General features: G+C 43.6%; 1 protein-coding gene across 1 annotated transcript in view; it reads right to left on the reverse strand.

The window, feature by feature from the left end:
* The window catches only part of EPHX2 (epoxide hydrolase 2), a 45,403-nt gene extending 22,202 nt beyond the window's left edge, over window positions 1-23,201 (reverse strand). The window contains exons 1-11 of the mRNA XM_090289055.1: window positions 23,089-23,201; window positions 17,543-17,627; window positions 13,483-13,642; window positions 12,127-12,317; window positions 11,463-11,585; window positions 9,195-9,269; window positions 6,579-6,674; window positions 5,996-6,074; window positions 2,762-2,796; window positions 1,473-1,499; window positions 298-383 (exon numbers count right to left, since the gene is read on the reverse strand). Of these exons, the coding sequence (XP_090145181.1) occupies window positions 298-383; window positions 1,473-1,499; window positions 2,762-2,796; window positions 5,996-6,074; window positions 6,579-6,674; window positions 9,195-9,269; window positions 11,463-11,585; window positions 12,127-12,317; window positions 13,483-13,642; window positions 17,543-17,627; window positions 23,089-23,189 (1,058 nt within the window). The 5' untranslated portion in view covers window positions 23,190-23,201. The remainder of the gene's footprint in view (window positions 1-297; window positions 384-1,472; window positions 1,500-2,761; window positions 2,797-5,995; window positions 6,075-6,578; window positions 6,675-9,194; window positions 9,270-11,462; window positions 11,586-12,126; window positions 12,318-13,482; window positions 13,643-17,542; window positions 17,628-23,088) is intronic.
* Between the last annotated feature and the right edge of the window lie 2,848 nt (window positions 23,202-26,049).

Here is a 26,049-nt window from a genome sequence, read left to right on the forward strand (position 1 = left end):
ACACCCCTGCTGTTTCCCCCACTCCCCTGAAAGTCTACCATCACTCTCCCGCATGCCCACTGAATACTCTGTCCCTGAGTTATTTGTCGCACTACCAGTAACTGGAACAGGCTTTGCATCCTAAGACATCAGCTCAGTAAGTCCTCCTTGCTCATTGGCACTAGGAGTTATGGTGGTACCTCTTCAGATAAACTATTTGTTTTCAAGAAGTTTCCTGGGGTTCCAGACCTGAGGAAAGGTTTGACTGGGAATCAGTCCCAGTTTCACCCAAGTGCTTATTGCTCACAGCCTAATTACCTCACTCTCTCAGGGTAGAAGAGAGCCAGACTCCACACCAGCATGCCTCCCCAGTCGTGCCCAATGAACACCGCTTGAAGGATGCCCTAGCAAAGGATAAAGAAGGGAGGCGAATGTGGGTGGGCTCCTGGGGTCAGGTGCAGAGAGCCCAAGGCCTGTGTTCTCCTTAGACCCAACCCTCAGATGCAATCCTTTCATTCACTTCCTAGGGACTCGTCCATGGACCGTGCAGCCACACTGGGCAGCCACACTGGGCCATGCCCTGTTAGATGTCCACAGCATATTCCAAAGTTCCAAGGCCAATTCCACAGGACTGAGCATCTGTGGAGATCAGGGACCATGCTGTTTTCGTCTCATTTACTGGTGCCTGGCTATTGTTCAGGGACTCCTTAGTCGTATCAGATTCTTCCCTTGACTCTCACATCCACTTAACAGGTGACAAATCCCATCACTTTGAGGCTCTCTTAGCTACCCCTCCACTGCCAGTGTTTTCAGCCCGCACCATGACCCATCCGAGGGTGGGAGGAGGGTGTCGCTAAATTGTAATCTCAGGAATGGTACAGGTACTCTGCAAAAGCATCTTCACAGATCACCATTGTTGATTTGTTTTGAGTTTGACATTTCAAATGATGTTAAATGAAGGATTTGATTTCAGATATTTCAAAATATATTAAAAAGTTGTAGGGTTGCTGGTTCGATTCCCAGTCAAGGCACAAGCCTGGGTTGCAGGTCAGGTCCCCAGTTGGGGGCATGTGAGAGGCAACCACACATTGATGTTTCTCTCCCCCTCTTTCTCCCTCCCTTCTCTTCTCTCTAAAAATAAATACATAAAATCTTTTTTTTTAATGTGAAATATTAGCCTATAGGATATTTTCCAAACTCCTTGACTCAAGCTAACAGAGGTATCCTATTCTCTGGAAGATGCTTTTCATGAAACAAACAAACAAAAAAAACTCATCTCCACACTGTTCTCCAAAGTCCGTGCTATCTCTGTCTTTGTAATTCCTTCTGATCAACCACCCAGCCTTCCACTGTCCCAGAGTGTTCCTTTCCCCGCCCTCGCTTCTCCCATCAAGGGCTCCAACAGTGACACCTTCCAAGGCTTACATCTTGTCTTTAATTGCTCACACCCAAAAAGAATTCTCCAAAGAGATCAGTTCCAAGTTATTACTTACCAGCTTATCCAGGAAGGTTATCATATCCTAAGAAAGAAACACACACAAATCAGAAATTGTATCCACCCACCTCAGCTGCTTCAAGATTAGAATTACTGTGTCTGCTTTTGTTATGGACTGAATTTTGTCTCCCTGAAATTCACAGGTTGTAGCTCTAACCCTCAGTACCTCCGAATGTGACTGTATTTGAAGACAGGGTCATTAAAGAGGTGATAAAGTTAAAATGAGGTCATTAATGAGGCCTTAATCCAATCTGACTGGTGTCTTTATAATAAGAGGAGATTTGGACACAGAGGTGTATAGACGAACGACCATGTGAGGACACAGGGAGAAGATGGCCACCTTCAAGCCTCACCTAGAAGCCTCAGATAATACCGTGCTGGCACCTAATCTCAGACTTCCAGCCTCCAGAATGGCAAGAGAATAAATCTCTGTTGCGTTAGCCACTCAGTCTGCAGCACTCTGTCATGGCAGCCTGAGCAAACGAACACAACGTTCAGTCATTTCACTAGCTTTTGAGTAACCTCCTTTCCTTTCCAGCAGCCTCTCGGGAGTGACAGAGTGGAAGAGGCAAAGACTTGGAAACTGAGGGAGGAAAAACAACCCTAACTGGAAACTAGGCTGTTACCCACCCTCCCCTTATGAGATGCAAAGGGTGCATGCAGGGCTGGATGCGGGAGCTCCAGAGTAGTGATGCTGAGATGCAGGCTTTTCGTAATTTTAGTGTGATCAGCAGTATTGCTAGTTTTCTGTTTCTTCCCCCTGGCCCCTCCAGCCTTGCCTTTGTTCTAAGTAGGTTTGGGTCACAGACTCCCTTCACCTTTGCCCCTTCCTCCCCCTCAAGCTCTGAGATGAGGATCCCCCTCCCTCACAGTGCTTATGCCTGTCTTAGAATAGGAAGAGCATTATAGTCGTTGATCCACACACTAATCCTTAGGTCTGACCACCGACATCTTTACCAAAGTACAGTGATTTTTAAAATCCCCAAGATGAAAGACAATATGGTGGAGTGGCTGAGAGGAGAGTTGTGGGAGCTATTATAGGATTCAAACCTGGCTTTACTGGCTGTTAACCTCAGGTAATTACCTCCCTGTGACTCAGTTTCCTCTCCCATCAAATGCTTAGAGCGGCACTTGATATACAGCAAACTTTTAGTAAGAGTTTATACCTGAATTCTGTGAAATGATACTTTCCTAAGATTTAAAGGAATACCCACAGTTCTGTCTTATATCAATAAAAATACTGAGATGAAAAAGATGTTACAGATGTTACCCAAAGATCCTTCTTACCTTGCATAACACTTCCAATGAATATTCTTCTATTTCTGAAATTAAAAATGAAAGAAATACATTCAATTCACAGGATTAAAATTTACCAACAACTAAAAGGAACTTTTTGCCAAAACAAAAATTCTTGTTAAATTCTCAGATTGATGTAGTCCACTTGTTTTTGTTTTTGTTGCCTGTGCTTTTGGTATCATATCCATGAAATCATTACCAAGGTCAATGTCATAAGGGTTTTTCCCCTGTGTTTTCTTCTAACAATTTGTTTCAAGTCTTATATTTAAGTCTTTAATCCATTTCGAGTTGATTTTTTGTAAGATAAGGTGTAAGATAATGATCCAATTTCATTCTTTTTATGTGAATATCTAATTTTCTCAGTGTTTTCCCTATTGCGTGTTCTTAGCACCCTTGCCAAAGATCAGCTGACTGCATATGTGTAGAAACGTGTGAATTTATTTCTGGGCTCCATATTCTGTGTTTTTGTCAGTACAGTACTGTTTTGATTACCATAGTTTTGTAATATATTTTGAAATCAGAATGTGTGAGTCCTCCAGCTTTGTTCTTTCTCCAGACTGAGTTGACTATTGGTCTTTTATGGATCCACATGAATTGTAGAATTGCACTTTTTTTTCTGTAAAAAAAAATGCTACTGGGATTTTGATAGAGATTACACTGAATCTGTGGACTGTTTTGAGTAGTATGAATCTTTTAACCAATAAAAGCAATTTCAGAAAGAAAAGAAAAAAATGAATAAAAAACAAAAGAAACATTACCAAATAAATAATTCAAGAAAATTTCCAAAAACTATAAATGTATCCAGCAAAGTAGATGAAAAAAGACTTATATCATAGCACTACATCATAAAATTTTACAATAAACATATTTTTTTAAAATCCTAAAGGATCAAGGGTAGAAAGAAAAAAAACAAATGGTCACATAGAAAGGTTTATGGATCCAAATGGCATGGGATTTCTCAGCAGGAACAAGAAAAACTAGAAAATAGTGAGACAAAGGCTTCAAACTTTTAGGAAAAATAATTTATTTAAAACCTATTAAGAAATGGTATGAAATGTATACACAAATGATCTGAACTGGATGTGCATATAGTCCAAACCATTATGCTTGGCTTTAGAATTTACGTTGTACAAAATCTTCAACAATAGTTAACATGTAAATTATGGTTTCCTTAAAAAAATTATAATCAGGGTATGACCATAAGTCCCAGTTTCAGTTTATATGTTATTATTTATAGTGCCTTTTTTTACTTTTAATAGTGTTCCAGGTTGAATGATAAATTATATTACTAAGTTATGCCTAGGGGATTCAGGGAACATTTGCAGTATAGATGAATAAAAATAGACATTTTAATAATTAAATTTGAAAGAAACCTTAAATGCCTTTCCTAGGTGTTTGAACTGAAGGCTGTCCTTCTGTCTAAAATGCTTCTGCATCATTCAGCATCAAGCAGCTGCTGAATCAACACCATAACATTTACAGAATAATTATGGAAGCACTCTCATGTTATGACAAGTTGAGTGGCCTGGTTGGTGACCACCTTGTAGGGGCACAAGATATTCCCTGTAAAAAGTGGCAGAGATCTGCTAAATATGTAAATACGTAGGGGCTTCAGATGTTCTCTGTAAAAAGTAGCAAAGGCCTGCTAAAAAGCCTTAAAAAAGGAATGTTACAGCCACTCAATGATTTACAAGCCAAAAGACACCAGCTTAGCCCCTATCTCCTTCCATTTGCTTGTAACTTGTTTATAACTCTTGTAAAGTTATGTCTTACAGAATGTCTAGCCTTTTTGCAAAAATAATTGGTTTACAAAGAATTTGACCTAAGAGGCTGCAGCTGCAGGCTAAAGATAACCTTAGAGCCTTGCGAATTTCTGTTCCTGTTACTGCCAATACATTCCTGCGGCCCCACCTAGCCCCCAATTCCCAGGGCTGCTTCCTCCAAAGGAGAAACAAAGAAGCAAATTCCCTATATAAGCCCTGCCCTAAAATCCATTCCACATAGCTTTGATAGAGACCTGCTCAGGGTCTCTGCCCAACCGCCAGCAATTATTAAAATCCTTTGCTTGCTTTATACACTGCTTCAGAGTGTTCAGTCTCGCCTATGTAGCCACAACAACCCGAGTGACCACAAGCCTCAGTCCACATCTCTTGGCTTTAAACTGAACACAACAGGCTTGATGTGAATATGGAGGAAGCAGCTCAGAAAAGGGGTGTTGAGCAGATGGGTTGGCTCCCTAAGCCAACACTGACTGCTACCAGTGCCACTGACACCTGAAGGGACCAGGAGTTCTGCTGCACACTTGGCTGCTGCTTCATGTTCCTGCCTCCATACCTGGGATTCTTAAACTGTTCTGGGCTGCCTTCTGAAACTGATAAAAACAATGAAAAATGCTCATTAATCCACATGTAGTCTAAAGGGTTCACAGGCCCCCTGATACCTACCCACCCTTGGATAGACTCCCACTAGGATCCATGGAGGTTGGGTTAAGAATCTGGCCTTTAAATTACCATATGGTCTAGCAGTTTGACTTATGGGTATATAACCCAAAGAACTGGAAAGAGGGACTCAGATATTTGTACACCCCCATGCCCATAGCAGCATTATTCACAATATTCAAAAGGTGGAGACAACCCAAGTGTCCATCAATGGATGAACAGATTAATGTGGTATATCCATTCGATGAGATATTATTCAGCCTTAAAAAAGGAGATCGTGATGCAAGATGAATGAACCTTGAAGGCATTATGCTAAGTCAAATAAACCAGTCACAAAAGGATAAATACTATTTGATCCACTTATATGAGGTCCCTAGCGTAGTCAAATTCATAGAGAGAGAAAACAGAAGGGTAGTTGCTAGGGCCTGGAAGAAAGGGGGAATGAAGAGTTATTGTTTAATGGGTACAGAGTTTCAGTTCTGCAGGATGAAAATGTTCTGGAGCTAAATGGTACATCCTATAATCTACATCCCCATCAACCAGCAGGAGACACACTCAGGGCACAGGACATTGGGCTTCCTGTATCACTCAGAGTATGAGGAGCAGAGACATCTGGGGCCCAGACTGCATAGAAAGCAGACACTGTAGCAGAGGGGAGGTGCAAGCTCAGATGCCCCTGAAGGACTGCCTGCTCTGACCTGGGATTGGGGGAAGGCAGGGCAGTTGGAGAGCTCGGACAGTCAGAAAACATGACCAACAGAAAACAGCTGTATGTCAGCTAGCTCACCATGAGGAGCGGATGACTCTCCATAGCCTTTCATGTCCACAGCTAGTACCCGGAAACCTGCCTGGGCCAGAGCAGGAATCTAGAAAACAAACAATTCAGGTACACTCCGGTGTGGTCTTATAAGTGTTTGACTGACACCCCCTCTTTGTTTCCTCTATCCCCTGCTTCTTGTAAATGGCTCTATCCCAAGTGCCATGTGACATTACCTGGTATCTTCTCCATGGTGTTGGAACGAGCCCACCTGGATAGGGCTGCCATGGATGGTGGTAGGGTCTGCACACTGCATCTAATGCTACATCTAAGAGAGCACCTTTCTGAACAAAGACCTTGCAGATTTCTATCATCATTACAAAGTCTTCTGGCAGGTGGCACAGAGTAAAAAGGCCTGCTTTTTAATCTGCAAAGGTAGCATATGGGCTAGCACAGCTCTGAGGTCTAGAGCAATCTCTGGCCCCAACATTTCTGAGATAACATGGCCATACTTTGGTTTTGGCTTCTTAATGACACTCAGGCTGGGGCACACCATCTGGATGTTCTCCTGTCTCACCCTGACTGGGGTGTGCCTTCACCCAGTTTTCCTTACCTGGTACTTCCAAGAGAACCAGCTCTCAGGAAATCCATGGCAGAGGCACACGGCAGGACCGGAGCCCATCTCTACAAAGTGCAGATGCACCCCAGGCTGTGGGAGAGAGAAGTGAGCAGGAAGTGACCACAGCGCCAGGCTGGGCAGCACCAGGCCCCTCTTCTGCAGACAGGCTGGGCCACTTAGTGTGTTTCCAGATCTTGTATGACCCAGATTTCTCAGCCTGAGACCCCCATGCCAGAATATGCCTGAAAAGAGACAACTGGCCAAACTGTGCAATAAAAACATGTGGTTTTTATTGTAACTTATTTAAGAAGCTTGAAAATATTATAATGTTGGGAGAAAAAAACCCAAAACAAAAAAAGCTTTGCCTCCTTCCTAAAAGACCCTTATACTAACAGAGTGACTAGTGTAGTTTGTCATGTTTTCAATATGAAAAACCTGGGACTGATTTTTGTACAGAGCATAATATTCATGTGAATGTGCAGAATACCATGATTATTTTGTCAGAAAGCTGTTTATCTCTTGAATATGAAAATTTTTTTCAAGTTTGCTACACTGCTAGTCCTTTCTGGGCTATATGGGTGTGGCAGCGGCTGCCAGGGCTCAATATCTGTGTTCGTCTCTTCTCCCTGGCACATGGTGGCATTTTCCAGACCTCCCCCCACTTCCCGGCAGTGGGTGTGGCCACATGGCTGAGTTCTGGCCAATGGCATATGAGCAGAGGAAATGTGTGCTACATCCAGTGCCTCTGTACGGGGTCCTCCCTCCAAGTTCCCGTCTGCATCTAAGTGGGTTGGGCCTTGAGGAGGGTGGAACCAGCAGAAGGAAGGAGCCTGGGTGCCTGAATGACCACATGGAGAGAGCCCACTCCTCACCCACACTGGACTGTGCTGTGCAAGAAACAGACTCGGTGTTAAGCCACTGAAAGCTGGGGCTGTTCATGACAGCACTAAGCCTCCTTTGACGATCACAGTGGGGCCTAAGCAAACCAACCAAAGCAATGTGTAGTCACAGTGCAGTCTATTTTCCCCACACACACATATCCCCAACTTTCTAATGGGAATGAATGAGAAGAATGAGCTGCCCATCATAGAAATTCGCCTGAGACTATTCTGTGTAGCTGCATCTCAAACTTCTCCACGCTGGGGTCCCCAACCGGATGTTTCAGTCATGATTCCTAAGAAGCTGTTTTGCTCAAGAAAATGTTAGGCTGACCTTTCCCGAACCCTTTCACGGACTACAATCATTTTATCAGAATATGTTTCACAATCTTCCCTTTAGTACTTGGTAAAGGAGAGAATTTAAGTTCCATACTCCTTACATTGAAAATGTTATAGTGCTGATGTTCTATCAAGTGATGCTCATCTGCCTCTGTTCTAAATAGATCCTGAGGGCTCATTCTGCTGCTCCATATTTGACCCAGCTAAGTAGCTCAGCAAATGCATGTGTTTTCCCATCCTTTAAATATGTTAATAAAATTGCCATAAAGCTGGAAAACAAGAAAGATGTCTTACCATCCAGTTTGGGTTGCATTAGCTTCCAGTGGAAATGGATGCAACAGCACCCCACTACCCTGGGCTCAGCTGGGGTTCCCCAGAGGTCACTGCCTCAGCTATTGAATTTGGGGTGGTGGCAGTGGGGTAGTAAGCAGTTCTGACCACCCTCCTTCAAGATCAAACGAGGAATGTATTGAAACTGGCTGGATATGCAAACATCAGGAGGATGACAAGAATAACCCTGTCCATGGGGTGAAGACACAAGGTTACAGAACAGACCCCAGGCCCACACGAAGAGCTCCTCATTCTTCATCAATATAGAGATGAGGTCTGGAGGGACCTTATGAAATGCTCACCTACCTTTAGGACCACCCAGGGTTATAGGAGGGACTGCACTGACACTGACCTGCAGTTTCCAGAACCATTTTCTTACACTCCAAGTCTCCTGATCCTTTGCTGCCCTTTACCATGTCGGCTAAGCCCCAGGACTGGCATTTGTGATTGCTGCCTGCCCCTCAAAGAGCCCACTCTGAGTGCTCCAGGCACTGCTGTTAGGTCCAGACCTCATCCTCTGATGTAACCGCAAGGACTTTTGAGTGTTTTTCTCAGTGGACCGTAAAATGCCTTGGGTCACAGACGACCCTCCACTCATCTCAACATTTCTCTCTGTGCCCAGCCAACAGCAACTGCTTGATAAAAATCTGCAGTTATCCTCCAGGGCAGCAGGTCACCCACCATCTGCAGACCTGCTCGGATTGGGCCAGGGCTCCTCTTCATCAGCTATATGCCTGTGGTCTACATGTGGTATTTCAATTCATTCTTACAAGAACATTGAGGGAAGTACAACTAATCCTTGAACCACACAGGTCTGAACTGTTTGTATAAGGAGCCTGTTGTTTCCTGGGAATCTGACCACGTCAGTTACACCATTTTGCATATCCCAAGGCATGGTCTGTGTCTTCCCTTGATTTTTGAGAAATGATACCATGGGAAATATGATTTCCTTATAAATAGTGGCTATCAAACTTCCCTTGATAGTTAACAAATGTCTCTGTGAGTCATTTTAGGTGACCTGGTTAGAAAGTACTTAGCTAACTGAGAGAGAGTGCTCACTTACCTTTATTGGCACATACCCATGGCTCACGTCACTTGGATGGCATGGGGTTGGGAGAGAGGCTGCTGTTTTGAGAAGCTGAAAGTAGAAAACAGACAGTGAGAGGTACATCAAGAGAGGCGCCTGAGCCTCCTTCCATGAGAGGTTCTCAGAGCGAGCGTCCAACACTCCAGGGTGCTGGCACCAGAGGCCAGCTCCAGATCCCCTCGGCCACGGCCTTCTGAGTCCTTTCAGTGACTCAGCGACCCAGCATCCTCTCCTGCAGCAGCAGCATCTCATTCTAAGGTAGTGAACACTGAAATTCAGAGCGGTAAGAAACACACCTAAATTTGCCAGTTTAGTAACTGCCAGGATTCAGACTGGTTCTATTTGATTGGAACCCAGCTAGACTTTATTTCACCTTCCTTTCAGTTCCAGGGAGGCCCCTGAGTTCTGACCAATGAAAGGCAGACAGAAGAGTATGGCCTGTTGGCTTGGCCCCTGGAAATCCCCACCAATCCTCTACGTTCTCTTTTCCCTGTTTTCCAGCTGAGTGTCCGGTGTGACCTGTAGGACGTGCTGACCTGTCAGTCTAGCCAGGGGAAAAGATGGGATTGGCTGGGGAGCTAGACCTTTCCAGAGTGTGCAGAATTTTGGAGCAGGACATTTAAACAGAGGGAAAGGAGAAACATGCCCCTTCTTCCCTTCACTGGCCCTGTTGGGGCCGGCTTGTGCCAAGGCTGAGTTGTGTGCACTGGGCTGTGCCCCAGGGGACATGTGCCCTGGCGGTGACTTGGAGGACGCAGCGGCATCTTCACTACTAGGCGGATGGTCCCAGACTGTGCCCCTCTCTTCCTCTGGGTTGCTCTGCATGGACGGGTGGAGCGAGATTTCGGGACATGGTTTTGGGTTTCGGTCTTTTTGGAAACAAATGGGTTTTTCTTGTGTTTTGCAGAAGAGAAGTGTCGGAGCCAGGGAGTCCTCTGGTCCCCCAAATTGTGCAACATTTTAAGAAAGACCTTGTTCCTTCCCAATCAACCTTTGTCCTTGGAATATGTCTGTGGTTGGCAGTGGACAGCCAAACCCCATTTTTGTTGGGTAATACTTGGGCAAGATGTTTTAAGGTTATGAAGTCATTAGACACACATTTTCATTTACTTGTTAAAGACAAGTCAGTCATTCTGAATGAAATTGTGTCTCCTATTGAAATCCCAACCCTCAGGACCACAGAATGCAACTACATTTGGAGATAAAGTCTTTAAAACAGGTGATTAAGGTTAAAAGAGATCCTGGGGACAAACCCATTGGAGTCAGAATCCAATCTGACTGGTGTCCTTATAAGTAGAAGAGATTAGGAGACACACAGGGAAGACCATGTGAAGACACAGGGAGAGGGTAACCATCTACAAGCCCAGGAGAGATGCCTCAGGAGAAACCAACCCTGCCAACACCTTAATCTTGGACTTCTGACCTCAATGTGAGGCTGTTGTCTCAGACATGCAGTCTCTGCAGTGTCACAGCAGCCCTACGAAACAATATAATTCCTTTTGAGAAAATGGCTGTGGTGCCTTTGAAGTCCTTCTAGCCCAGTCAAGTGCATGGGTCCCCTCCTCCCTTCTATCCCATTACACTGACAACCCTGAGCAAAGCACAGCACTACTGCAAAATGCTGGAGGAACTCTCACTCCTGGGCTCAGTGGGATGGGTGATCTTAGATAAGCCCAAAAGAACAAAAGGTGCCTCAGCTTTGGCAGAGGAGGCTAAGTCCCATGCAGCCCCCGGGGAGTCATTAAGGACATCCCATTCTCAAACAAAGAAGCAGGTTTTACTCAAAGCCTTCCTTTAGGCTGCCAGGAGGGTGTGTACCGAGAGGAAGCAAACAACTACACCTGAGGGCCAACAGCATGACCAGTCACATAAGGACAGGACTGTGCTCCCTACCCAAACTGGGGCAAACCTAGCGGCTAAATTCTCAATATTCACTCTAAAAAGGGAAACTGAATGGCTCTGAGAGCCCCACTCTCATCTTGGTTCCCCCGAATCTGACTAGCACAGATCCTTGCTCTCAGAGCATTGTTTCTCTGTTCCTTGACTGCAGGAAAGAAACAAGCTGTTCTTCAGGGGCATCGTGATGATTATACAATGGGTAATGAACTCCTACCCAAGAGGCCTGCGCCTGGGAACCACACCTGGAGTAATGGACGGCCTGAACACCAGGTTCTCCTGTCTGTCTTGTGTACCTAAACACAGGTGAGTGGCAGGACAGTTGACTCAGCACAGACGCACAGTTACCTGCATCCCTGTTACTTTCTCTAGCTCTTGCAGGGCCACGTCGCTGTCGTGAACGAGGACGGTGACCATTCCTAAGTCACGGGCTGGCTTCAGATTAGTCCCCATGTCATCCAAGAAAACAACCTGAATCCAAGAACATTAGCATCACTTCCACCAAAGCAAACCTCATGCACAAGGGACAACACCAGAAAGAAACACATTAAAATGTGAATAGTGGTGCCCTGGCCAGTGTGGCTCAGTTGGTTGGAGCATCATCCACTAAACTGAAAGGGTGTGGATTCAATTCCCAGAGCCCATTCCTGCTTACCCCTGGGAGAGGTGATCCCAGCTAGCCTTGTGGTCTTGGGAAAATCCCTCTGGGCTGAACTGTTTTTATAGGTAAACTGAGGCAGCTGGTCTAGTAGCTTTCAACAATACCTATTTTGATCAGGGTCCTGTAAGAGCCACAGAGAGTGGTCAGGTGCCCACCTCTGGTAGAACTTTCTAGAGAAGATGGATAAAAGTCCTACAGAAATCCTGGCCTGAGAGAAGTGGAACCTGTCACTGGACCTAGAGCCATCCTGCCAGGCCCCAGATATTCCCCACTTTTTCACTCTTCAATTTTTCTTGGTTAAAATATCTCTAGAACATTCTTCTCCACTGCAAGAGAGCATCTACTACGTACCTCATTGGGGCTGGCCTTCAAGGTGTCCAGCACGAACTTGTAGATCTGAGGATCAGGCTTGGCCATTCCAATCCGACATGACTCTATCAGGAAGTCAAAGTGCGGCTTCAGTTCACACATCAGCTGGGCCCGGCAGCTCCTCTGGGCGCTGTCATCCAGCCAGTTGTTGGTGAGGATGCAGGTTGTGAATCCTGAGCGAGAGGTCCCCCGTGAATGGACCAGCTACGGAACTCTGCTCTGAGAAGCTCTGGGTGGAGCGAAGTGGGGTTCTGCTCACTTAGATCAATCTCCTGATGCTTGACATCTTAGCTGACAACTTGGAAAAGAATCACCTTTACCATTAAGCACCTTCTGACACAGAGACATGAGAGTGAGCCAGTTGTGTCATTAGGGCTTTCAGAAGCTCAGGTGGAGATGCTGCATTCCTTAATTCCTTGCAATGGTAGAGCAAGAGGTTATGACATTTGTCAGTTTATCGGATCCCCACCACATTTGGGCTGGGCAGGTCAGACCTTACCATCGCACTTTAACGGATGAGTGAACCAGAAGCTAAGACAGTTGAGGAGCTGTGCCCCTCACACAGTGAAGGCAGAGCCACATGGGGCCAGAATCCTGCCTTCAGACCACTGCTGGAACCCACCTCCCAGTCTATGCTCTTGCAAACTCTGCTCCACTATGTTCCTGAACACCTACTGTAGCTTTCAGAGACTGTATTGCCATTTCAAAACTAGAGAAATACAAAGAGATAGCAGTACCCTCAGGCTTTCTCTGTCTAAACAGAGGGTAAGAACCAGGAGATACTGGAAACAAGATAGCTGAATCAAGGGTGTGGCACTTCCCACCCAAGCAATAGAGTGAAAAATATGGACATGAATGGCCCAGCCACCTTCAGGTAAGTGCTGATAAGTGGGTGGAATGATTTCAAATATGCTTGTGAAGAAAAGCCAGGCTCTAACACTAAATGAATGGCTATTGAATGAACATGAGCTTATGTTGTAGACCATTTGACACCATCTTCATCTGGGTAAGCCAACTCGTAGCTCATCATAGTGCCAGACAGAGTTTGGGTCATTTGGGTCATTAACAGTGTCGTCAGAGGGAGAGAAGTTTGCTCACAAGGCAGTCTCTGGCGTAGATCGCTTTATTAAATAAAACTCTTCCATTTTCCCAGCCATTCTGATGGTGCTGCTTTTTGCCATTTGGTATAACTTACTTCGGGGCTATGTTTTAAGAACAACTTCCCATCAAGGCCCAGAAGGTTTGTGATCTCAAAACCCATTTAGATATATTCTGACCTAATCCCACCAGAGGTTCTGGTGTGGCTGGGTCAGAAGATGGCCAATACTGGATCCTTACCCTTCTTTCTGAGGGCGAGAGCTGCCTGAAGCATGGGGTGGTTGATCTTCCTTTCTGAAATGGCCTTGTGAAAGACCTGATTTACAGAGAAATTCTCAGGGAGGGAGATTCCAGAATCCTCTGAGTGTTTCCTGCAGTCTTCTTCTACGAGTGACACCCACTGTAAAAGTAAATGGTTGAGGGACTGTCAATTAGTACAACTGCTTAGAAAGGCTTTTAGCAGTCTTTACCAAATCTGAACATATGCATTCCTTTTGATTCAGCAATTCCACTCCTGGACATATACTCAATGGAAATGTCTACATATGTTCACTAAAACATGCACAAAAATGTTCATAGCAGCATTATTCCTAAGAGCCCCACACTGGAAAATACTCAAATGTCCCCCTTATGGGCTGAATTGTGCCCACCCACCCCCACCAGCACCACCACCACCGCAATTCTTGTTGAAGTCCTAACCCCCAAGACCTCAAAATGTGACTGTCTTTGGAGACAAAGTCCTAAAGAGGTGATTAGGGTAAAATGAAGTCACAGTTTGGCTCTACTCCAATCTGACTGGTGTCCTTATAAAAAGAGGAGATTAGGACGCAGACACAGGCAGAGGGAATACCTGTGAGGACACAGGGAGAAGATGGACATCTACATGCCAAGGAGAGAGAGGCCTCAGAAGAAGCCAACCCTGCAGGTAACTTCACCTTGGGCTATTGGGCTCCAGAGCTATACTGCACATAGTCTTCAAACCCTTTCCTCCCATTCTTTCTTGAATACACTAATCCAACTTTCACCTTCATGTTCCAGAGATTGCTCTCGTCAAGGTGACCAAAGACCTCCTCATTGTGTTGCTATATCTAATGGGCACTCACCAGGCTTCATTTTCCTTGCGCTATCAGCTACATTTAACACAGCTGATCATACTTTTCATCTAAAACAATAACCTCTTGGTTTTCAGGACCCCACACTACCTTGATTTCCCTCTTACAATGGAGATGCTTTCTGCTCTGATTGCTGGGGCCTCCTCACCAGAGCCCCCGGGACTCTTTCCCATTGATACTCTCTTTCCCCATTATCATATTAAGTCCAATGGTGTTAAAAATACCATCTTTCTGCTGTAAATATATATATATACTCAACCTGGGCCTCTTGCTTGAACTCTCCATTTGTATACCCAGTTGCCTATTCCACACTCTATTTGGATATCAGTAAACATTTCAAATTAAAATATGCCAAATTGAGTACCTGCTTTCCCAACCCCTACAGCCATCATCCCTCCTCCATTTCAGAGTAACCCATACTTCCCCCATTTGCTTTGGCCAGAAACCTGAGTCATCCTTAGTTTCTCTCTCAGGCCTCTCACTCACTCCATCAGGAAAACCTGTTGGATCTACCATCAAATTATTCCCAGAATTTGACCATTTTTTACTACTTCTACATATTGCCTTAGTTTAAGCTGCCATCGTCTCTCTCCTGGATTTTCCAATAGCTGTCTCAACTGGTTTCTGTACAATGATCCTTGCCTTCTTGCTCTATTCACATAGCAGCCAGAGTGAGGTTTTAAAAATATAAGTCAGATAGTATCACTTGGCTGCTCAAAATCTCCCAATGCCTTTTCATCTCGCTCAGGGTGAAAAAAGGAAGGAAGGAAGGGAGGGAGGGAGGGCGCGAGGGAGGGAGGGAGGGAGGCAGGAAAGAAAGAAAGAAAGAAAAGAAAAGAAAAGAAAAGAAAAGAAAGAAAGAAAGAAAGAAAGAGAAAGAAAGAAAGAAAGAAAGGAAAAAAGGGATTGAAGTATAGTCATATAATAATATACAGCAAAAATAAAATAAAACTACAACTTCACATAATAACATCTATAATTCTTGTAAATATAATGCTGAGGAAAAGACGCCACATACAAGAGCATGTCTGCATGATTCCATTTACAAGAAGTGCGAAGTAGTCAGAAGTGATCTATAAGGTTAGAGCCAGGATGGTAGTTACTCTTGGAGGGCTAGTGTGCAGAAGGGGCTCAGGGGGGTGACTATGGTGATGATAATGTTTTATTTCTTGATCAAGGTGTTGGTGACATGGGTATATTCAGTTTGAAAATCCATCAAGCTCTACACTTCGTGTAACTTTTATTTGTACAACACATAAAAAAGTTAAAAGATGAATTCATTCCTAAGGCATGACTCTTTAAAAGACTACGGAACTGAAGTAGCCATTATCATAGTATAATGTGGTTTTTCAGACCTCTTCCTCTAATCTATGCAAGTTTCATAGAAGCTACAGACAGGCTAAAGAAGTCTGAATGGGTATAGGACTTCCATAGCAATTCTCTCTATAATTCCTGTGTTTATTGAAAATATATAGTACTTCCTTCTTTCATTACCTTCCAACAATATTACTGCAGCTTTTTTATTGATTCAAGCTGACTAACATTTATTCCCAATAACATCACTCCAGTTTTTATTCACGTGTGTGTGTGTGTGTGTGCGTGGGAGAGAGAGAGAGAGAGAGAATGGGGGGGGTTAAAGGTGAGAGATAGAGACTATTAAAGTGACTACAATTCATTATATTTCCCACACTAAGACCACACTTGCCTTCACAGAAAAAGTGGGTTCTTGCTTCCTATTATAGTAGGCCCAAGTTCTCCGGCTGAGCTATAGGTGACTATAATTCATAAAAATTTTTAAATATATAGACGTACATTCTCAATAGCCTTTCTTCTATGAGGCACTAATAGAGAATTCAAATGGTTTTCAATCCTGATTACTTCGTTAAAAAATAATTGAGGTTGTAGTAACAATAACTATTATTTTTGAGCACTTACTATGTGCCAGGCACTGTGCTGAGCACTTCTCAAACTTGGTAACAAACTATGAAATGGATACTATTATCATTCTCATTTTATAGATGGCAAAACTGAAACTTTGAAGGTTAAGCAAGTTGCTGAGGCCACACAGTCTGTAAGTGGGAACTATGGTTCAAATCCCGATCTCTGACCCCAAAGTCCACACATGGTGTAGTTATTAATTAACACCCCTCCCCAGTGGCCCTTTTTGAAAGTAGCTACTCCAATGATGACTGCTATAAAAAACAAACAGAAAATAACATGAGTTGGCAAAGATGTGGAAAAAGTGGAACCCTCGTACACTCTTGAGGGGAACGGGAAGTGATGCAGCAGCTATAGAAAACAGTATGGTGGTTACTCAAAAAATTAAAAATAGAACTATTTATGATCCAGCAGTTTCACTTTTGTATATATACCCAGAAGAACTGAAAGCAAGGTCTCAGAAACATATTTACACCCATGTTCATAGCAGCATAGCTAGAAGTAACACAAGAGTCTATCAATGGATGAATGGATAAACCAAACACGGTGTATACATTAATAGACAGATGGAACCTACGTAGCCTTTATCATAGTGTAATTTCCTTCTGACAAGGAAGGACATCCTGTCACATGCTACACCATGGATGAAACCTGAAGACATAATGCTAAATGAAATAAGCCAGTTACACAAAGACAAAATATTGCATGATTCCTCCTATATAAGGTATGTAGAGTAGCTAAATGCACAGAGATAGAAAGGACAATAGTGGTTACTGGGTAGGGGGAGGTGAACAGGAGATTATTGTTTAATGGGTATAGAATTTCAGTTTTGCAAGATGAAAAGAGCTCTGGAGATGGGTGGTGTGCAATGGAATATACTTAACACCACTGAATTGTACACTTAATAATCAAGTGGGTAAATTTTATGGTATGTGTATTTTACCACAATTAAATTTTTTTTAAAAAAAGCTATTCTAGCTGTTGTAACTCCCTAGCATAGATATTCAAAGGTTTGGAAATTTCCTAATCATTGGGGTATGTCCCTCTGCTTGACCCCAAAAGACAACAAACCAGTCTCAGATGTCTCTGTGTACTCCAGGCCACCATTTAACTCTTGTGAGTTAAATGCCATAAGGGTTACATGGGTAAAGCGGACATGGCTCTGCTTTCACGGGGCAATGGTCAGTGCAGAAGATGAGCATGTAGGCACAGAATGCCTCCTGAAGGGAATCTATAAGGTGTCCCCTTACCTGGGAAAACATGATCTCTCCCCTCATGAGACGAATAGCGGAACCATCCGGGTCTCCTATCTTGAAAGCTTCATTCAGAAAGCCTCTGGAAGACACAATGTCATGATCATTCCAATGACTTCATCACAGTGGCATATGGGGACAGATGCTATTTATATCTATGGTAGTCAGTTAGACAGACATGAGCAGAACAAAGTCAATGGGCCAGGTACAGAAGATTACCAGAGCAGAAAGCCTCAGGTGCCTAGCAAGAGGCAAAACTGGGAAAACAAGGACCTCATCCCTATGGTAACCTTTCCTCCTCTATCGCTGGTCATGTAGTTTGGACCCCTTGACCTTTCATGTCACTGGTCATACAGTTCAGGCTTTCCCCTCATCTTTCCTCCCCTGGCATGTCACTAGTCATGCAATAGAGCCCCTTGGAGGAGGGACAAGGGGCAGAAGAATAGCCTTATATGACCTCCATAAAAGTCCTTGCACCACCACTCCCTGAAGCATTAACCCCTAGGGATAACAGCTAGGTCTCAGTTGTGCTTCAGCTCCAGGACCAGAAAAGCAACAAAACCAGACAAGCGACACCATGGCTGATGTCAGAACCAGATGCATTGACTAATGGCCCCCTGCCCTGGTGCCAAACAGTCAGTTTGAGACCAAAACCCTGGAAAGCTAATGAATATTCTATTAGGATCCTCCTGTGGGACCGCCCCTTAAAATCTCCACCCTTATAAGCCCTTAGGACAGAGGACCCTCTGGGAGCACACCAAGACTCTCCCATCCTCCCCGTGCCCCACCCTTCTATCTCCTAATCTCTGAGGGTTCCTTTTGCTTCTGTAACTTGTCTCCTGAGCTCATTTCTTCTACCTCTGTGACTTTCTAAATAAATTTTCTCTTATAGTTGGAGTCTTGGCTCTGAATTCTTTCTTACATAAAACTCAAGTACCGAGGTTGCTGAACCAAGGTCTGGTCTGACTCCACCCGTGTAACACCTGGTGCTGTTTTCTCCCTACCAGTATACCCATGGACACACTTCTATTAGAAGGCATTCTGCCATGGATGGAATGGAGTTGAGTATTTTGAAGACTACTTCCTTTCTTGAGTTTCTTCTACCTCCTGCCAGTGTTTAAAAATTGGACTGCATTCTAAGTGATGTCAGAGAGAATAAGTCCAAGATTTTAAATATCTATTAGTATAAATACCATTTAATACACTTTTAAAGGTTAATGATTCTGTAAATTGTGTTATTGGAGTTCAAGTGTGCTGTGTGATGAACTGGTATTTTCTTTGACGTAGAAGAAAATCCTTCCAGATACTATCCACCAAATAGTACTCATACCCACAACACTTTAGAGGGTGCCGTAGAACTTAGAGGAAAGAAATGAAACCTGTTCCTATTCACTAAGAAATTTTAATTTGATAGAAAAGATCAAACTGTTATCTGACAGTTAGGAATCAATCTGACTTCATTAGCAGCCAGCACATGTTGTTTGTTGATTTATTAATGATGGCCATTCTGACAGATGCGAGGTAATATCTCATTGTGGTTTTCATTTGCATCTCTCTGATCACTAGTGACGGTGAGCTTTCTTTCATATGTGTATTGGCCATCTGGATGTCCTCTTTGGAGAAGTGTCTATTCAGGACTTTTGCCCATTTTTGAATTGGAACGTTTGCCTTTCTGGCGTTGAGTTGTATGAGTCCTATATATATGGAAATTAAATACTTAGCAGACGTATCATTGGCAAATGTGTTCTCCCACACAGTGGGTTCCCTTTTCATTTTGTTGATGGTTTCTTTTGCTGTGTAAAAGCTTTTGAGTTTGATGTAGTCCCATTTGTTTATTTTTTCCTTTGTTTCCCTTGCCCTAGGAGATACATCACCAAAAATATTGCTACAAGAGATGTCTGAACTGTTACTGTCTGTTTTCTTCTATGTTTTTTATGGGTTCACAACTTACATTTAAGCCTTTCATCCACCTTGAGTTTATTCTGGTGTGTGGTGTAAGTTGGTGGTCTAGTTTCATTTTTTTGCATGTCCCTGTCCAGCTCTCCCAGCACCATTTATTGAAGAGACTGTCTTTACTCCATTGTATGCTCATGCCCCCTTTGTCAAATATTGACTATAAAAGCGAAGATATATTTCTGGGCTCTCTGTTCTGTTTCGTTGATCCATATGCCTGTTCTGATGCCAGTATCAGGCTGTGTTGATTGCAGTGGCCTTATAGTATAGTTTGATATCAGGTATTGTCATCCTTCCTAGTTCTCAAATACTCTTTCTGTATTTGCTGATCACCTGTTTCTTTTACTCAAAACAAAATTTTTACTGAGCATTGTTTATAGAAAGCACCTCACAAGTAATTCATAATCCCAGGGATATTGATTCTAAGGTATTCAGTTTTGAAAGAAACTGACCATTTTTCTTTCAAATTCTTTTTTTCAATAGCAGTTTGCATTTAATATTATTTTGTATTAGTTTCAAGTGTACAGCACATCAGACAATCCTACACTTCATAAAGTGCTCCCCCGAATATTTCCATACCCACTGGCACCATACATAGTTATTACAATATTAGTGACTATATTCCCTATGCTGTATCTTGGATCCCTGTGACTCTTCTGTGACTACCAATTTGTACTTCTCCATCCCTTCACCTTTTTCACCCGGCCTCCCAACCCCACTCCCCTCTGACAACCATCAGTCTGTTCTCTGTGTCTATGAGTGTGTTTCAATTTTGTTTGGTCAATTACATTTTTCCTTAGATTTCACATATAAGTGGAATCATATGGTATTTGTCTTTCTCTGAGTGACTTAAGAAACTGATGCTTTCACCATCCCTAGCGTTCAGTCCAGTGGCACTGGGCAGACCCTCCACGATGAAGCTGTGCAAGAAGGTATTAAATGAAGCACATGTCACCTCTGGATCCCTGTGAACCGTCCTTGCTCCTTCAGATCACATCAGCCTCAGTTGCTATGGTGACCACCCTCTCTAGCAGCCTAACCCTCAGAGTTTGGATGACCCACCGAGAGCGGAGCATGACCCTCCATCCTTCACTCTATGAGGCTGTAAGAAGCTGCATCTCCCTGGTCCACCCCGCGTATTCAAAAATCTCCCATTCTGGAGTTCACAACAGCCACCTGGGTGCCCATCACCTGTCCTTGGCAGGTATTTACAGATGTCCAGGTCCTTCATCCCCTCCTCCCCTCACAGTTTCAGCTCCAGGCTCACAGGCTTCCTTTGTCCTCCTCTGGGCCCTGTAGCCCAGGCTCTCCATCTTCCATACCAAAGGCCCAGCAAACTCCTAGCTCAAGGTATTGTTCACTTTAATTCCAACCTCCATCAGGCTTCAACATCAGTCCACACTGCTCTACCTCCAAGTTGCCAAACTCTTGGACCTTACTGTGAGTGGCACCTCTTCTTACCAATGCCTTTGGTTCATCACCCCAACAATTGGCTACCTTGAGTCAGAGCATCGATTATTTTATTCCCTTTCCATCCCATCTCAAAACCCCCCAGGCACTGGCTATCAAAGCAGATACATGCTGAGCCTGACCTTCGTGTCGCATTTCAACGTAGGCCCAGCCAATGTCCCCACTTCTCTCTTGTGACTCCCTCCGGCAACACTGGAATATTCAGTGTAATTGTGTAGTCACCGTCCAGCCTTTGCTCATGCTATTCCCTTACCTGGGAAGTTCTCCATTCACATCTCCCCCATCAACCTCCTATCAATCTTCTCAGGGTCTGCCTCCATTAAGGCTTTCTTAATTCTTCTGATCAGACCAAACCTCTCCCTTCCTTGAAACACCTAAGAACTTTGTGCCTCTTACAGCACTGCCTTCATCTTGAATGTGGGCTATCTGTGGATGTCTCTTTTTATGTCACTTTTTTTACTCTAATTAATGAGTCAAAAGGAAATAAAACAACACTCTGGTTAAGACACTATGTTTTCTAGAAAATAAGTTCACTAGTCCTTCCTCTGCTTCTCCCTCCAGCAAATGATCTGAATGGACAAGTCTGGATTGGGGTGGCTTTCCATTTCTAATAGTTCTCTCAAATAGTAATTGCCTGGGGTGTGATTATTCTGATTTGGACTTTGTAACTACCTTACTTTAGTTTATTGATAACAAAGAGCTATTGACATGTTTACTATTGATATTGATATCAATTTACTATTAACATACTCATTATTGATGCATTTACTCACCAGAACAGCCAGGGGATGTGGGAAGTCACAATGAACAAAAAGGAAAGAGTCCTAGACTGGGAGGCAGAAAAATTGGTTCCATAGCCTATGTCTAATCATCGCGTGATCAAGTTCACCCCCTCACTCAGCCTGTTTCCACATTTGTAAGCAAGGATTGCTTTAGATTTGGGGGCCCCTTTTGGCTTGGTGTGCTTGCAGACACCAGTAAAATCTTTATAAGTATAGCAAGTTAAAAAGCCCTGTTGGTCTTAGTATCACAAGAATTCAAGAATTCCTTAGGGCAGGACTCTCAAAGTTTCTGCCCGGCTTCTTATTCTTGCCAGTAGTTTAGAATTTACTCTTCCTTGGGTGTTGCCAAGGTGATAGTTCTTTACCTCTTTCTTTCTTTTTTAACTTTTAAAATAAATATGCTTGCCTTCCTTCTGACTGCAGGAGTAACATGTTCATAAATAGAAAAACTGGAAAATACCAGAAAAGAAGGAAAAAAAGAAAGTAATTCAGGGATATTTGGGGCTATTTCTTCCAGTCATTTTTCTACAGGTATTTTTTTTTTCCACAATTGAAACCAGATTGTATAAATAGTTTTACATTCTGGTGGATCGGTTCTTTTCACTTACATATAACATATATTTTCCAATGTCACTGAAATCTTATCTTGAAAGTCATGTTTAGTGGTGATGCGCCCTCCTTTACCATTTCCCAATGATTAGGTTTTGAAGCTGTTTCTCTGGTATGCTGTTACAGTAAGTAAATCTGCAAGGCACAGAACTTTTTTCTCTTCAAAATCTCAAAGCGGTCTTTAAAACCCATTCCAGCCCTGGCCGGTGTGGCTCTCTGTTGGTTGGAGCGTGGACCCACGGACCAAAGGCGTGTGGGTTCAATTTCTGGTCAGGGCACATACCCAGGTTTCGGTTGGGGACAGGAGGCAACCAATCAATGTTTCTCTTACATAGATGTTTCTCTCTTCCTTCCTCTCTCTGAAAGCAATGAAAAAAAGGTCCTCGGGTGAGAATAAAAAATAAATTTAATTAATTTAATTTAATTCCTTCTATCCCACAGAATTAGGCGGGCAGCAGCTAGCTCAGCAAATAATTCCTCTCACTTGAGGAAAAGCTTCCCCTAAAGAGGGCACTTTTGGAGTCCTTGGAGAGGTTTAATTAACATTTAGAAAGACACTGTTTCTACTTACACACGCTGGTGTCTTAGGGCCAGATAATTGTTTTAACCTTTCGCAGGGCTCTCAAGCAACAGCGATCTACAACCAGGGCTGAAAGGCAACTTCTAGGCAGGAATCCTGCCGCCTACGGCACCGACCCACCCGAGCAGGCGGGCACGGGGTCCCCTTACCTGGGCAGCGCCAACTCCTTCTCGGTGCGGCCAAGGGCGCCGGCGACCGATGGCAGCGCCAGGACCCCGTCCAGGTCGAACAGGACCGCACGCAACGCCATGGCGGCCTGAGCCTCAGCCTAACACCGAGGGACTAAGGGTCAGAGGTTGGATGGGAGCTACGAATAGGGTACCGCCAGAACCAATCCGGCCCTGCTCCTGCCCTAGTCCCGCCCAGGCGTCCGTCTCCGCCCCATCCCCTGTCCTGGGATTGGCCACGCCCACTGGCCTCGGCCTGGGTCCCGCCCCCTTTTTTCTGGCGGCCGTCAGCTTCCCCGTCTCACTCTGGCCACGCTCCCTGCACTGGTCTTGCTAGGGCCGCGTCCCACCCAGAGCTCTTTTTGTGTACCCGTACCCGCATTCTGTTCCCATCGTTTCCTGCCACCTGGATCCGGGGCTAGAATCTCATCTCTGGATGAAACTCCTGTGCCTAAATTTAAAGTCCGGAATATCCCCGCGCTCCCACAGTAGTTCCTTCAAGAGATGAACTCAAATTCAGGGACACACTGACCGCTGAATCCAAACCTGCCAGAGTATCACCGGTCCGGGCAGGTGTAGAGAGAGGGGAGGCCTGAGAACGAGCCCGGGCCACCCACGGACCCTTTGAGAGAATGTGTGTGTGTGTGTGTGTGTGTGTTCGACAGCTTCTTTTTTCAATGTGGGGATCCTTCTGTGTTAGGTTAAATTGACATATGCACCAGTAAACTAATAGCTTTGTTGCCCTTCTTTTGTAGATTCGGTACATATATTTACAGATCCCTCGCTATCCTGACCATGTCCTCTAGTCACACTTCTGTCAAGACAAAATGCTTTTCTAGTTTAAAATATAATGCTCCAGGTATGATATGCCAACCCAGAATACATTTTTGCCCATCTTATGGAATAGGGCTTAGAAGAAATAAATCCGGACTATTTATGAGTCTTTTTATACATTCTACTTGCACTAATGCCACCTATAAACGTGTGGGTTTTGTTTTAAATCACAAATTCCACACTATTGGCTCATTTGTGCTTCTGGAAAACCTAAAGCTTTGCTTGGGAGTGTCTGAGTGATGCTTGCATAGGGGCCGTTGGCATCCTCACACCTTTGTAGTGTAGCTCCATGAATTAAAATATGCTTTGGCCTAGTGTTCCAACTTGCTGAGAGTTTGGCTTAGGACACAGACGATGGAGACCTTCCTCTTGAATGTGTCATCTCTGAATTTATACAAGAAGTTCTTTCCTATTTAGGAGAATATGTGTGAGAGATTGTTAGATACCTTACTGAAGTCAACTTTCCTACCAATCATCAATCTGATTAACAAAAGAAATGAATCTATTTCAGGGTGTTTTGTTCTGGTGAGCCATGTTCATGCTTACTTCTCTTGCTTCATAACCTCTTCTAGGATCTTACCTGAGACAGTTATTAATGCTTTCTGAGATCCACTCCTAAGAGGCAGAAAAGTAGTCAACAATGCCAAATGTTGCAAAGAAAACTGAAAAAAAAAAACAAAAAACCCTCAATTTTGGACTTAGATAATACTGGCGACTTTTTTCAGAATTCATTCAGTGGAATTTCTCAAGGGAAAAGCTATATTACCCTGCATTTGAAGACTAAGAGAAGTAAAAAGAAAAGTGAATATAGAAGCCTCTTAATAAGTTGGTGACCTCAAAAGTAAAATTGAGTCTAAAAAGGGAAAGTAAATTGCAGCATGACTGGTATAGTATAAAACCTATAAAAGTGAAATCTCCAAATTAGACTATATTTTGGGTCTCCACACTTGCAAATCCAACTTCTTACTCGACATCCTCTTGTATGCCTAATAGGTATCCCAAAACTATGGTTAAAACAGAGCTCTCACTCCATTCCCACCTCCCAAGCCTTTCCTCCACTATGTTCCTGTCTCACTAGATGGCATCCCTATTCACTTAGTTGCTCAATCCAGAGAACTTGGAACTACTTCTGGATCCCTGGTTGCCAGCTAAGCCACTTTCTTGGCCTCATCCCAGTGGCAACCAGCTAAATGGGGCAGAGGCAGCAGCTTCTAGTCCAGTGGTGGTATTCTCTGGGAGTCTTTCTGAAAGGCCAAGCCTGGAGCTCATTCCTCCATTCTTTTCAAAGGTGTTGTAGGTTCCTAATTTCCTGTATTAAATCTCTATTTAAAATAACTAGAGTGATTTCTGTTGCCTGACTGCTACATTACTATTTATGAATACATATATATGCTTGTAAAAGTAGCAAAGCAAAGAAAAAGGACACGCCTACAGAATTGGATTGTATAAATCTCCCTTTTGAGAAGGAATATAAGAAACTTAGATTATGAGACTTGACTTTAAGACGGGAATCATCTTTGGTTAAAAGGAAAGTATAAAACTATCACATGGACTTTTGTTTGTTTGGGGGCTGTAAATGAGTAGATCGATCTGGTCTGGAATATTTTGTAATACCTTGTGAGTTACAGAGCTTCCTGGTTGAATTGCATAGGTGAGGATTAGAGGTCTCAACTGCATTCTACTGTGTTCCACGTTTCTCATCGGCCATATTTCTATGTTTTGTGCCACCCAAGGGACAGAAAGGGAAGAGCTAACTCAGCTGGGCTGTGAAAACTGGATATCTTTTTGAAATGTAAATCCTAATCCTTATGCCTGCTAATTTTAATACTTATAAAACATGTTTTAGGTCAATATATCCAACCATTGTGCCACAGCAATACCTGGGTCTTTAGTCAGGGGCACTGACCTCTTTTCCCTCAGACTGTCAAATTTAAAAATCACAACAGCCAACACAACAATAGCCATCTGGTATGAATGAATCAAAATGATACCTACTGTTTTGTCAGATCCGCAAAAATCTATTTTTTGCTGTGTTGCAGAATTTTAGTAATTAGTTTATGTGTGCCATGGGTGAAAAAGGTTGAAAATCACTGTTTTAGGTGATAGCAT

Source organism: Furipterus horrens, unplaced genomic scaffold, assembly GCF_987537825.1.
Source record: "Furipterus horrens unplaced genomic scaffold, mFurHor1.1.pri manual_scaffold_10, whole genome shotgun sequence".
Taxonomy (NCBI): Eukaryota; Metazoa; Chordata; class Mammalia; order Chiroptera; family Furipteridae; genus Furipterus; species Furipterus horrens.